This window comes from Salvelinus sp. IW2-2015, linkage group LG14, assembly GCF_002910315.2.
Source record: "Salvelinus sp. IW2-2015 linkage group LG14, ASM291031v2, whole genome shotgun sequence".
NCBI lineage: Eukaryota > Metazoa > Chordata > Actinopteri > Salmoniformes > Salmonidae > Salvelinus > Salvelinus sp. IW2-2015.
Genome location: NC_036854.1, coordinates 33,501,329 through 33,513,819, shown reverse-complemented (window position 1 = coordinate 33,513,819; position 12,491 = coordinate 33,501,329). Strand labels below are relative to the sequence as shown.

The 12,491-nt window shown below is 41.3% G+C and overlaps 1 protein-coding gene across 1 annotated transcript in view; it reads left to right on the top strand.

The window, feature by feature from the left end:
* Positions 1-116: 116 nt before the first annotated feature.
* LOC111973546 (uncharacterized protein MCAP_0864) overlaps positions 117-12,491 on the top strand; it is a 64,840-nt gene continuing 52,465 nt past the window's right edge. Inside the window, exons 1-4 of the mRNA XM_024147491.2 lie at positions 117-1,116; positions 2,614-2,730; positions 2,812-2,844; positions 10,077-10,208. Coding sequence (XP_024003259.2) covers positions 868-1,116; positions 2,614-2,730; positions 2,812-2,844; positions 10,077-10,208 — 531 coding nt within the window. The 5' untranslated portion in view covers positions 117-867. The remainder of the gene's footprint in view (positions 1,117-2,613; positions 2,731-2,811; positions 2,845-10,076; positions 10,209-12,491) is intronic.

The following is a 12,491-nucleotide window of genomic DNA, read 5'->3' as shown; positions in this document are numbered from 1 at the left end:
ATGAGTGCGCAGCAGCAAGCAAGTTTAGCCAATTGCATTAGGTCGCTGATTAAGTGAGGGTGCACACTGTCATACCTATTGGGTGAAATACCACAGTGTGCCGTCACTGCAGCAAGATTTGTGTGTCCTGTTGTCACAAGGAAAGGGCAACTAGTGAAGAACAAATACCATTGTAAATACAACCGATATTTATGTTTATATTTTCCCTTTTGTACTTAAACTATTTGAACATCATTACAACACTGTATATAGACATACTATGACATTTGATATGTTTCACTAGCCAATAAAGCCCCTTTATTTGAAATTGAACAAACGTGTAACGCAACAGCGAGGTAAATATTAAAATCACGGCGGGTAACAACCGCATAAAGTGCATGAGGGACAATACCTCAAATAACTCAGTCGACCATGACGTTACAGTATCTCGATCAATCAACACTGCACATTTGCAGACGGAAAGCTGCTTGAGCCAATCGTATCCCTTCAAAGGGCGGGCTACTAGCTATTTGCAAGCACTTCTCGCACACGTCAACACTGGAAACTGATGGTTGTAGTTACCGACCTAACAACCAACTTTTCTACAATCACWTTTACTTTTTAACGATACACATGGAAAGTATGATATTTTTTGAAAAACCATGTCTATAAGCCAATGTTGACAGTAGAGTTTTGTTTGTCATTATACAGCATAGTTATCGAGACAACAGACCGAAACAAGAAGAGAGCAACTCTGAGTGATGATAAACAAAGCATGATAGCTAGCAAGTTAACGTTAGATAATGAATCCCTGTGAGGTCATTTGAGTAATGTTTTAGCAAGTTAACCGAAAAGACAGTTACGTTTTCAGTGAGACGAACTAGCAAAATGGATTACAAGAGCAAAAAGTCCACTCTGTCCGGGGAAAAATCACAGGGGTCTGGTCACAAAAGTGACAAGCCACAGCAGAACAACTCGACGTCAAGAGTTGATGCTGATCATGGTGGTGAGATCATTCACTGTACTGTTACCAAGAACATGAAACACCTCCTGGATGAGTTCAAGGGGCTGTATGAGGAGAGGTTGAGACGCCTAGAGTTTGATACAAGAGGGGGCACAAATGAGGACATTTTACAGGTAGGTGAACCTGGTGAAGTGTCACTTAATTTCACAGCAGGTCATTTTCTATCATTATGTCTTCATTATGGTCATAGCTAGATGGAATACCGTTTATGTCAAATTGACGTATTTTTATTTTTTTGCATTTTAGCTAACCCTAACCATTTTCTCACCTTAACCTAATTCCATAAATAACCTAAAYCGTAACCCCACCCTCGGCATGGTTGCTGCCAGTTTAAGACCGTGTGACCCACTCTCAACTGCTACAATATATTGCGTTATATCAATTCACATAACATTAGAGCAAGCTGGCAACGTAGCCAGGTAGCCAATTGGACAAGGCCACTCAAGTTACTGTATTAAGTTTAGCTCTCTGTCCTCTGTATATACCTACTCCTTCTCTGTAACCAATTGTGACAAATAAAAAAGAACAAAACACTATCTACAGTCAGTGAGCACAATCATGATGATTATTGCTAGACAAATAACAGAGGGAAGCACAGAGCTGGTTTTATGAAGCCACAGCACTTGTAACAGGTGGTAAATTACATTAGTCGTCCATCTGAGCAGCTGAAACAGAGACGTGGACCGGCAGTCTTGTTTAAAAGCATTCTAATCGTCAGGGCTTGTCATGTGAGATCATTTAGACACAGCCTGTAAGTCAGGGGGCTGTACATCAAAGGAAATGTAACAAGGTTTCAAAGATGGACTTTGGTCAATTGGTCCAGTACTGGAGATATCTAACAAGGTTAGCCATAACCCAAGGATGACGTGGACAGTCACTCTTCAACCTCCTGCTCTCCAAATGTAAGCCTAGGCYGTATATGTGACTGACTAGGTTTCAACCTGGGTCGTCTACGTGCTGCAAGACTGTGTTAGCTGCTGAGCTAAAGCCTATGCATCATGTGAGCGTGGTGACACTGATTTTGATGTCGCAGGCAGGGAAACCTCATCACAAAACCATGAGGCCATCTCACGTCCGCTACACAGGCATAACATATTTATAACGTAGTCTATTTATAACAACATTGTAAGATATTTGAGAATAATTAGATTGAGAGAATGACGTGAGGCCGAGTCCTAGACCCAGGCCTGGCCTACATATAAACAGTAGTAAGTACACCAGCATCTCTCTAGAGTCTAGATTGTCTGTCAATACAAGGGCTACTGTGCACCTTTAGAAAATAACATGTTAGTACATTACTACCAACATAGCAAACAAAAGCAGCTATTGACGTCAAGAGGTCTTCTTGTCTTAAACTTTTGTCTATGTTCTGTTGTTGAAAATGCCTTTTATGATGAAAAACATCATTCATGTATGAACAGTATGTTGCTATATTGGGAGTGCAATTTAAAACCATTAACAAACGCACGCAATGCAACATGTCTGCTACTTATCTGTGCTTTACAAAGACACACAACATCGCGTCTAGGATACTTATCTGTTGTTTACAGAGACACACAACATCACATGTAGTTATCACATCTGTTATTCTGTTGTTGTTGTGTTTGTAGATGAAGGTCCGTATCCTCCAGTCCTATGTGAACGACTTGGGTGAACAGAACCAAGTGCTGGTCCAGACAGTGGAGGACCTGGAAACAGAGGCCAATAACAGAGTCTGCACCATAGAGGCCAATAACAGAGTCTGCACCATAGAGGCCAATAACAGAGTCTGCACCATAGAGGCCAATAACAGAGTCTGCACCATAGAGGCCAAGCTACGCACCTCTGATCAAATCATTCATGTAAGCCTCATGTCTATTTTCTTCCTTTGTGTTAGGCCTACGTTGCCCTCCCTCCATCCCTGCTTTGCTTTTGCATGCTTTTGCCTTCAGCTGGCTTGTGAGTGGCCGTGGGCTTGCCTCCCTATAGATTTGATATGTGAATGTAGTTTTACACAGCCCCATTGTTGGAATCTAATCATGGCAGAATGCTAGAGACATTCAAGGGCTAATCAACGACAACATAAAGAGCATGATCATTTAAGGCCCGTTCTCACAAAGTCTGTTATTTTCATCCAAATAATTTGGGAGAAAAAAATAAGTACGATCATGTCTTGTTTATGACGCCGTTTAAACCAATTGCTAAATATTGTCCTGCCGCAATACGTCAGTTTTTTATTCGGAACAGGTTTGATTTTTGCATACGAAAATAAGCTGTTGACCAATAGAAGTTGTTATATGGGACATTGCGGCCTGCCACTGACAGGTCTGTGGGTTTGTTGTGTGAATTAATGAATACATTTCTCTCCGCCTGTTTTTTACGTTTGTAATGCATCAGTGCAGCAATGTATCAATTTAGCCAATGTGCTCACACCAGAGCTACACGTCACTCTCGCCATTCAAACTTCCTCGCTAGTTCATTGCCAACGCTGTAGCCTTTTTTTTTATAGCCATTCAGAAAGCAAGAGGATGGATTGATGCTTCTCTGCTCGAATAGGCCTAGGCCTATTACTTTGTAATTGCTCGAAATAAGTTTCAAACTACATTGCTGTTCATTAGGGCTGCAGGTAGCCTAGCGGTTAAGAGTGTTGGGCTGTTTGCCATGAAATGAGCTGCAGCAGTACAGAACCATCACTAGACCAGCACATTAGACGGCACATTCCTCACTCGCTAGATGCGCAATTAAAGGGCCAGATGCACAATTAAAGGGGAATTACACTCAAATCTAAATGTATTAGTTTTCTTCCAGACCTAAAAAAAAATAGTATTCTGTTGTGATTTAAGCATTGGCATGGACTCAGAACATCCAATTTTGTTGTTTCTATGAACAGTTGTAATTTTGAGAGTGAAAGACTACATAATATATTTTGATTTGTTTAACACTTTTTTGGTTACTACATGATTCCATATGTGTTATTTCATAGTTTTGATGTCTTTACTATTATTCTATAATGTAGAAAATAGTAAAAATAAAGAAAAACCCTTGAATAAGTAGGTGTGTCCAAACTTTTGACTGGTACTGTATATTTACAGAAAACAGTGCGCTACTTTCTCTTCTACACTAAGGACCCACGGAAGAGAAGAATATGCCTATTTGAAAGCTAGAAAAAAATGAGTACAGTTGAAGTCGGAAGTTTACATACACTTAGGTTGGAGTCATTAAAACTTGTTTTTCAACCACTCCACAAATTTCTTGTTAATAAACTTGAGTTTTGGCAAGTCGGTYAGGACATCTACTTTGTGCATGACACAAGTAATTTTTCCAACAATTGTTTACAGACAGATTATTTCACGTATAATTCACTGTATCACAATTCCAGTGGGTCAGAAGTTCACATACACTAAGTTGACTGTGCCTTTAAACAGCTTGGAAAATTCCAGAAAATAATCTAATGGCTTTAGAAGCTTCTGATAGGCTAATTGACATCATTTGAGTCAATTGGAGGTGTACCTGTGGATGTATTTCAAGGCCTACCTTCAATCTCAGTGCCTCTTTTCTTGACATCATTGGAAAATCAAAAGAAATCAGCCAAGACCTGAGAAAAAAAATTATAGACCTCCACAGGTCTGGTTCATCCTTGGGAGCAATTTCCAAATGCCTGAAGGTACCACGTTAATCTGTACAAACAATAGTACGCAAGTATAAACACCATGGGACCACGCAGCCGTCATACCACTCAGGAAGGAGACACGTTCTGTCTCCTGGAGATGAACGTACTTTGGTGCGAAAAGTGCAAATCAATCCCAGAACAACAGCAAAGGACCTTGTGAAGATGCTGGAGGAAACAGGTACAAAAGTATCTATATCCACAGTAAAATGAGTCCAATATTGACATAACCTGAAAGGCCGCTCAGCAAGGAAGAAGCCACTGCTCCAAACCCGCCATAAAAAAAGCCAGACTACGGTTTGCAACTGCACATGGGGACAAAGATCGTACTATTTGGAGAAATGTCTTCTGGGCTGATGAAACAAAAATAGAACTGTTTGGCCATAATTACCATCATTATGTTTGGAGGAAATGGGGAGGCTTGCAAGCCGAAGAACACCATCCCAACCGTGAAGCACAGGGGTGGCAGCATCATGTTGTGGGGGTGCTTTGCTGCAGGAGGGACTGGAGCACTACACAAAATAGATGGCATCATGAGGGAGGAAAATTATGTGGATATATTGAAGCAACATCTCAAGACATCGTTCAGGAAGTTAAAGCTTGGTCGCAAATGGGTCTTCCAAATGAACAATGACCCCAAGCATACATCTGAAGTTGTGTCAAAATGGCTTAAGGACAACAAATTCAAGGTATTGGAGTGACCATCACAAAGCCCTGACCTCAATCCTATAGAAAATGTGTGGGCAGAACTGAAAAAGCGTGTGTGAGCAAGGAGGCCTACAGACCTGACTCAGTTACACCAGCTCTGTCAGGAGGAATGGGCCAAAATTCACCCAACTTATTTTGGGAAGCTTGTGAAAGGCTACCTGAAACGTTTAACCCAAGTTAAACAATTTAAAGGCTGTGTTACCAAATACTAATTGAGTGTATGTAAACTTTTGACCCACTGAGAATGTGATGAAAGAAATAAAGCTGAAATAAATCATTCTCTCTACTTTTATTCTGAAATTTCACATTCTTAAAATAAAGTGGTGATCCTAACTGACCTAAGACAGGGAATTTTTACTCGGATTAAATGTCAGGAATTGTGGAAAAACTGAGTTTAAATGTATTTGGCTAAGGTGTATGTTAACATCCGACTTCAACTCTATATCACAACATTTTATTTGTTTTTTAAGTATCTCTCATGCTAGAAAAGGTTGGAGACCCCTCTATTAGGTTGTGTATTATAGGACTGCTAAAGTGAATCTAAGCGACCACTTGTGCTGTAAACAACCATGAAACATTCCATCGGAGTTGACCCTTATCAGTAAGTGGTTGCACAGATTTAGATAAAGCACTCAAATTCAAATGTAGTGTCAACATAACCACCAATTGCTTGCCTGAAATTGGTCAACGGCTGATCATTAGGCTATGGACAGGTTGCGTGCATGTTTTTCTATTTTCTAATGGTTGTCAATTTTAGATTTATATAGCCTATATCACAGCTGTCTCTATATCTCCCCCTTGAAACTTTACTTCTCAATTTATATGATACAGTAGGCTATTCATTTAGCATTGTCCTATAATGTAGACTCATTTTTGATATCCTACAGAAAGGATTTGAAGCTAAGGCAAGGTTTTTAATACGTTTTTGGGAAAGGAGAAATGTGATTTTGTGTCTGAGTGAGATGCGCCGCAGGCGTCTTTAATTAATAATGGGTCCTTTTAGGTGGGTGGGTGTGCGTGTACGAGTTCGCTAATTCTCTATGCCCATTCAGAAAGTTGCCTAAAATAGGCCCAACCTGTCTGGACTTAATCTCTTTAATCAGATAGAAAGATAACTGTATGTAGCAAGCATCATGCTGGTCAGCAGCATACTGTATGTAGCAAGCATCATGCTGGTCAGCAGCATACTGTATGTAGCAAGCATCATGTGGTCAGCAGCATACTGTATGTAGCAAGCAATCATGCTGGTCAGCAGCATACTTGCTAATGTAGCGCAAGCATCATGCTGGTCAGCAGCATACTGTATGTAGCAGCAGCTCATGCTAGTCAGCAGCATACTGTATGTAGCAAGCATCATGCTAGTCAGCAGGCATACTGTATGTAGCAAGCATATGCTGGTCAGCAGCATACTGTATGTAGCAAGCATCATGCTGGTCAGCAGATACTGTATGTAGCAAGCATCATGCTGGTCAGCAGCATACTGTATGTAGCAAGCATCATGCTGGTCAGCAGCATACTGTATGTAGCAAGCATCATGCAGGTCAGCAGCATACTGTATGTAGCAAGCATCATGCTAGTCAGCAGCATACTGTATGTAGCAACATGCATGCTGGTCAGCAGCATACTGTATGTGCGAGCATCATGCTGGTCAGCAGCATACTGTATGTGCGGCATCATGCTGTCAGCAGCATACTGTAGTAGCAAGCATCATGCTGGTCAGCAGCATACTGTATGTAGCAGAGCATCATGCTGTCAGCAGCATACTGTATGTAGCACGCATCATGCTGTCAGCAGCATACTGTATGTACAGAAGCATCATGTGTTCAGCAGCATACTGGTATGTTAGCAAGCATCATGCTGGTCAGCAGCATACTGTATGTAGCAAGCATCATGCTGGTCAGCAGCATACTGTATGTGCGAGCAATGACGACGTGCCAGTCTTCCGTTTCCTCTCATTAAATGGGGTGCAACTAAATAAAACGTAACCAAGCTCCTTTCATGATTCATCCTATAGGATGAATAGCCTATCCTAATATTTTCAGTAGCGTATTCTTTTTCCCGTAGTAGGCTATAGGATCTTTCTCTCATTACTGCGTCCTCTCTAGGTCACTTTGAACAACATATTGCCACTGAGAATGACCGCAGCAGCGTTGGTGACGTTATGCAAATGTATGTGCATCAAACTTGGCGTGAATGGTTTAGTGTGCCAAAATCGGAATCTGTATTTTTGGGGAATTCAGACGAAAAGATTGCAACACAGTTGTTGAGAAAAGGCCTTTATTCTTAACAAAACAGCACAATAGAGAAATGTAACAATATAATTATGAGAGTATGAGGCTGAGATTACATGTCTTTGTGACCATAGAAGCTTAGTTCCCCAGACAGGCAGAGAATAATACCAAACTTTGGACCTTCAGGTAAAAAGCTTCACAATACCATTCATAATAAGCAATAGTATGCTAATTATAATTCACAGGTTGAGAAGTTCAATATGCTTGCCCTTCTCCTCCATTTCCTTAAGACTCCAATAGAGCATTATCCTCTGTGATGTAATAGGTTATATAATATGCTTTAGCTGTCACATGTAAAAGCTGAATGTCACGTTCCTGACCGGTTTTCCTTTGTCTTGTATTTATTTAGTTGGTCAGGGCGTGAGTTGGGTGGGTTTGTCTATGTGTGATTTTCTATGTTGGGATTTTGTGTTCGGCCTGGTATGATTCTCAATCAGAGGCAGCTGTCAATCGTTGTCCCTGATTGAGAATCATACTAAGGCAGCCGGGGTTTCACGTGTGTTTTGTGGGTGTTTGTTTCCGTGTTAGTGTTTTCACCACACGGTACTGTATAGGTTTCTGCACTTCGTTTATTTGTTTTGTCTTTCGTGTTCGTATTCGTGCCACACGGGACTGTTTTCGGTTGGATTCTATTTGTTAATTTGTTTCATTGTAGTGTTCGGTTTATTTTATAATAAATTATGGACACTTTCCACTCTGCGTCTTGGTCCGATCCCTACACCTCCTCTTCAGACGAAGAGGAGGAAATCTGCCGTTACACTGAATACATATGTGATTTCTTCTCAAGGCTTTTTTAGAATAGATTGTATAAACAAGATGGTCACCATAGTGACCTTATGGTATTGTATATTATGTGGTGTTCTAGAATACCATACATTGTCGTTCTGGTCTCCTGAGAGAGTTTTACATACACAACACTAATCACGTTATATTATTCTATCACACACACACATCACCAAGTATTACAGGAAAGGTCAAGTGGTCAGACGGCGCCGTTTCTATAGAACTGAGGTCAGAGAGATGTAATTCTTTGTATCCGTTTTCCTTTTCAAATGTAGGATTTTTTTTTCCTTTGTCCTTTTATCTCTAATTAGTGGAAATGTGATTTGCCCTTGTAGAAAATTAATCAAAGATGTGTGGTTCCTTGTCAGGAATGATTGAATGATCTTTTCAGAGGGCAGTAGGGCTAGCAGTGTGACAGAGATCCTAACCTTCATAACCCCTGATCATGTGTGTGGGCCTAAATCCTTCATCCATTAAATATGAATACTATCTCTCCCATTATGTTGCTAGTGACCTCTGTTTACCATGCACATAGCTGGTCTATATGTTTTAGTTAGTAATGAATAACCATATATTGAATGGTTCACTTCTGTGTATTTCTGTTGGTGCTGTTTCTTGAGGGGTAAACTAACTCCATTGACAGACTGCGCTTCCATAGGTCTGTTGTTTTTGTTGAGTTGTGAAGACATCTAGCCCTTCACTGATTCTCTAATAAATACCGAAACAATATGGATGAATATACACCTGTCTTAAGGGCACTTGTACATCAAAGCAAAATGTAATTGGCTGAATTCTCACCCCAAAATGCATGTTTTAGAATKATCCCAGACTAGTCCATCCAATAAGAAGTCCATCTTCTATCCCCTTGCCTTTGTCTGGCTATGGGCTAGCACAGGCCTCTGTTCTTTGTTTCAGGTCCATTTGTTCTGTCATCCCAGCATACTAACATACTATTTAGATCATTTTAATAAAGTGCTTATATTCCAGGAACGATACCCATCCTTACTTAACATTGGATACAACTTACAACAGCATGTGTAGTAACCTAACAAATACACTGCAGCAAATAATACAGCATTATTCACATTTATTCTGGTTTATTAGTCAGGTAACTAGATTTCGAGTCATTCGGCGATGTATAAAGTTCTGTTGATGTTCTCTAGTCTCTGTAGAGTGGATCCGGTGGTCAATTAGATTGTCAGTAAGGAATGAACTGTGCCAAACAGTATATTACACACTTGTCCCCTGACTGTTGGGTAGGCATCCCTCTACTAATGTCCATAATTGGAAATTAAACCGATTGCTGAGCATTTAGAGCTACTTATGTGCTATTCTACAATGTAAACTATGCAATGAGCAGTGTAATATGAGAGGCAATGCCTGATTGAATGGTTGTAATATATATTGTCTAATTTAAGTAGCAGTAATGTTGTGTTCTAATGGTTTTAACAGAGTTTTCTGTCCTGTGGTGTTTTTTAAATGAGCTGCTACACATCAATCCACTTTCTCCATACTTCAGTGAATTACTGAAGCAGCCTATTTTCTGTGCTCGAGTTTGTATTGCCTATTTGTAGAAGAAAGCATTAGCATATCATTATTATAGGATCCAGTGGATAAAGTGTACTTCTTTATGTGGTTTTGTCAGGAACCGGAGCAGCAGAGGAGGGTTCTGGAGGAGAGTGTGTGCAGTCTGCGCTCTGAGAACCGGGACCGGAAGACTGACATGGACTCCCTCACAAACTTCATCCAACAAGCGAGACACCAACACACCTTGGTCGTAAGTCATAATATTCGTCTCTCTCTCTCTCTCTCTCTCTCTCTCTCTCTCTCTCTCTCTCTCTCTCTCTCTCTCTCTCTCTCTCTCTCTCTCTCTCTCTGTGTCTCTCTCTCTCCTAGCTATCTTCTTCCCTGTTTGTCTCTCAATCTTTGTTCCTACACCCTAACTCCCTCCATATAAACAAATAGTCTTATCAAAGCTCATTTTTCTCCCTAAGCATCGTGTGTGAATGTTAATTCCCTCTGCTTGGCTCTGGCTCTGGGGGCAGTAAAGGACGGTTCAGATCACTGAGGGATCAGGGGAGATCAGTAGAGATTGGCACATATCATTAGGGATCAGTCGATCCCTCTTTGATCCATTGATCCTATCCACTGATCACTCCCACTTTCCCACCCCAGAATGACCACCCTAGTCCTATCCCATCCCATGCCCTTAGGGTAGCAGTTGCCCTTAGGGTAGCAGTTGCCCTTAGGGTAGAAGTTGCTTTTAGGGTAGCAGTTGCCCTTAGGTTAGCAGTTGCCCTTAGGGTAGAAGTTGCTTTTAGGGTAGCAGTTGCCCTTAGGTTAGCAGTTGCCCTTAGGTTAGCAGTTGCCCTTAGGGTAGAAGTTGCTTTTAGGGTAGCAATTGCCCTTAGGGTAGAAGTTGCTTTTAGGGTAGCAGGTGCCCTTAGGCCTAAAACTAGAATCACCCCTAATCCTAACCTCAACAATTAGGGAGGAAAATACTAAACTGACCTAAGATGACTGTCTAGAGGCAAGTTTGTACTGCTCTTCTCCACCATTCTTAACCTATTCCTTTCCCTTCCCCTCTTTCTGAGGAAAGGCATTTCTCCTGCTTGGGTCCTTGGATGACCGGAGAGAGGACACCCTATCCCAGAGGTTTCTGTCTCTTCTGCATCTGTCAAACCCTGTGACAGCGATATGGCTTGTAGACATCAGCCATAGAAATGACTAACCTCTGTAGATTCCATAGGTGGAGAGAGAGAGAGAGAGTGAGGGAGGGAGGGAGGGAGAGAGCGAGGGAGGGAGGGAGAAAGGGAGAGAGAGAGGGAGAGAGGAGGGAGAGAGAACAAAAGGGGTCATGGGGTTGCGATCGTTGATTATGCTAATACGGTTGTTAATGACTTTAGCTTTGAGTGATAATTGATCGGGATCATTAGCATATTAACTCTGGGATGGTCTGTAATGGATGGCCTCCCTGAACCCTGCAATAATGAACTAATTAGACTAATTAAAATCAATAGAGGTGCCAATAAAAGGTTAGAGCTCAGGGACCACTCTATATCTGTAAGGAGGAAAAAAGAGAGAGATGGGGATAGACAATTAACAAAGAAAGAGAGAGAGAGATTTGCTGACAAAGAAAGAGAGAGAGGGGGTGAAATGGACACTGCAGTCAGAGAGAGAATGAACAAATGAACGAGAGCTACGCAGAGAGAGCGAGAGACAGAATGAACTAATGAGCGATAGCGAGAAAGACAGAGAGGGTTCCTAATGCTGATTGATGTGGTCTTGACGGTGGTTAGGTGAATAAATGGCTTGTAGCAGGCCAGGCAGCATTACTCTGGCAAGGGTTGGGGGGGGACTAAGTGCTTTGTAAGGTCAACCATAAGGCCCAACTTACATATGTACTGGCCTGCCCTTATAAACCTCTGTTCATATATCAGGACGGGATGGACACAGAGAGGGTTCCCTTCTCACAGGGTAGAAGGGAAAATGCTAGCCCTGCGTTGGGCTATACTTCTTAACGGGAAAGATTACAAAAGACATTCTAGAAACATTGCAGGAATTTGTTTGTTTCAGTGATGAGGCTACATTCAGTTGAGTGTATTTTGGAAATGGTTATGAACATGTAACAACCTATTTAAATGACTGATGAAAATGACTTTACCAAACTACAAATAGAACCATGTATTGGGTTTTTGTCTACTTTTTTCTTACAGGACAAATACATCCAGGTTGTGTAAATAAGACTGGCTACTTCCTGCAATCATCATGTTTTATTTTTCAATCCCATTTACATCATTTGATGATTCATGTTGGCATCTCCTTTGTTTTCTTCCATGCCACATTGATTCCACCTCTCCATCTTAAAACAAAGCCAACGATGGGATGAGTGTGTAAAGAGAGGGCTGTTTTCTTACAGGAGGGAGGAAGGGGAGAAAGATTAGGATTGAGAAGAGGAGGTATGAAGGAGGACAGAGTGGGGCAAGGAGAGTGTGGAGAAAGGGAAGGAGAGGGAGGAGATATGAAGGAGGATGGAGTGGGGGAAGGAGAGGGTAGGGAG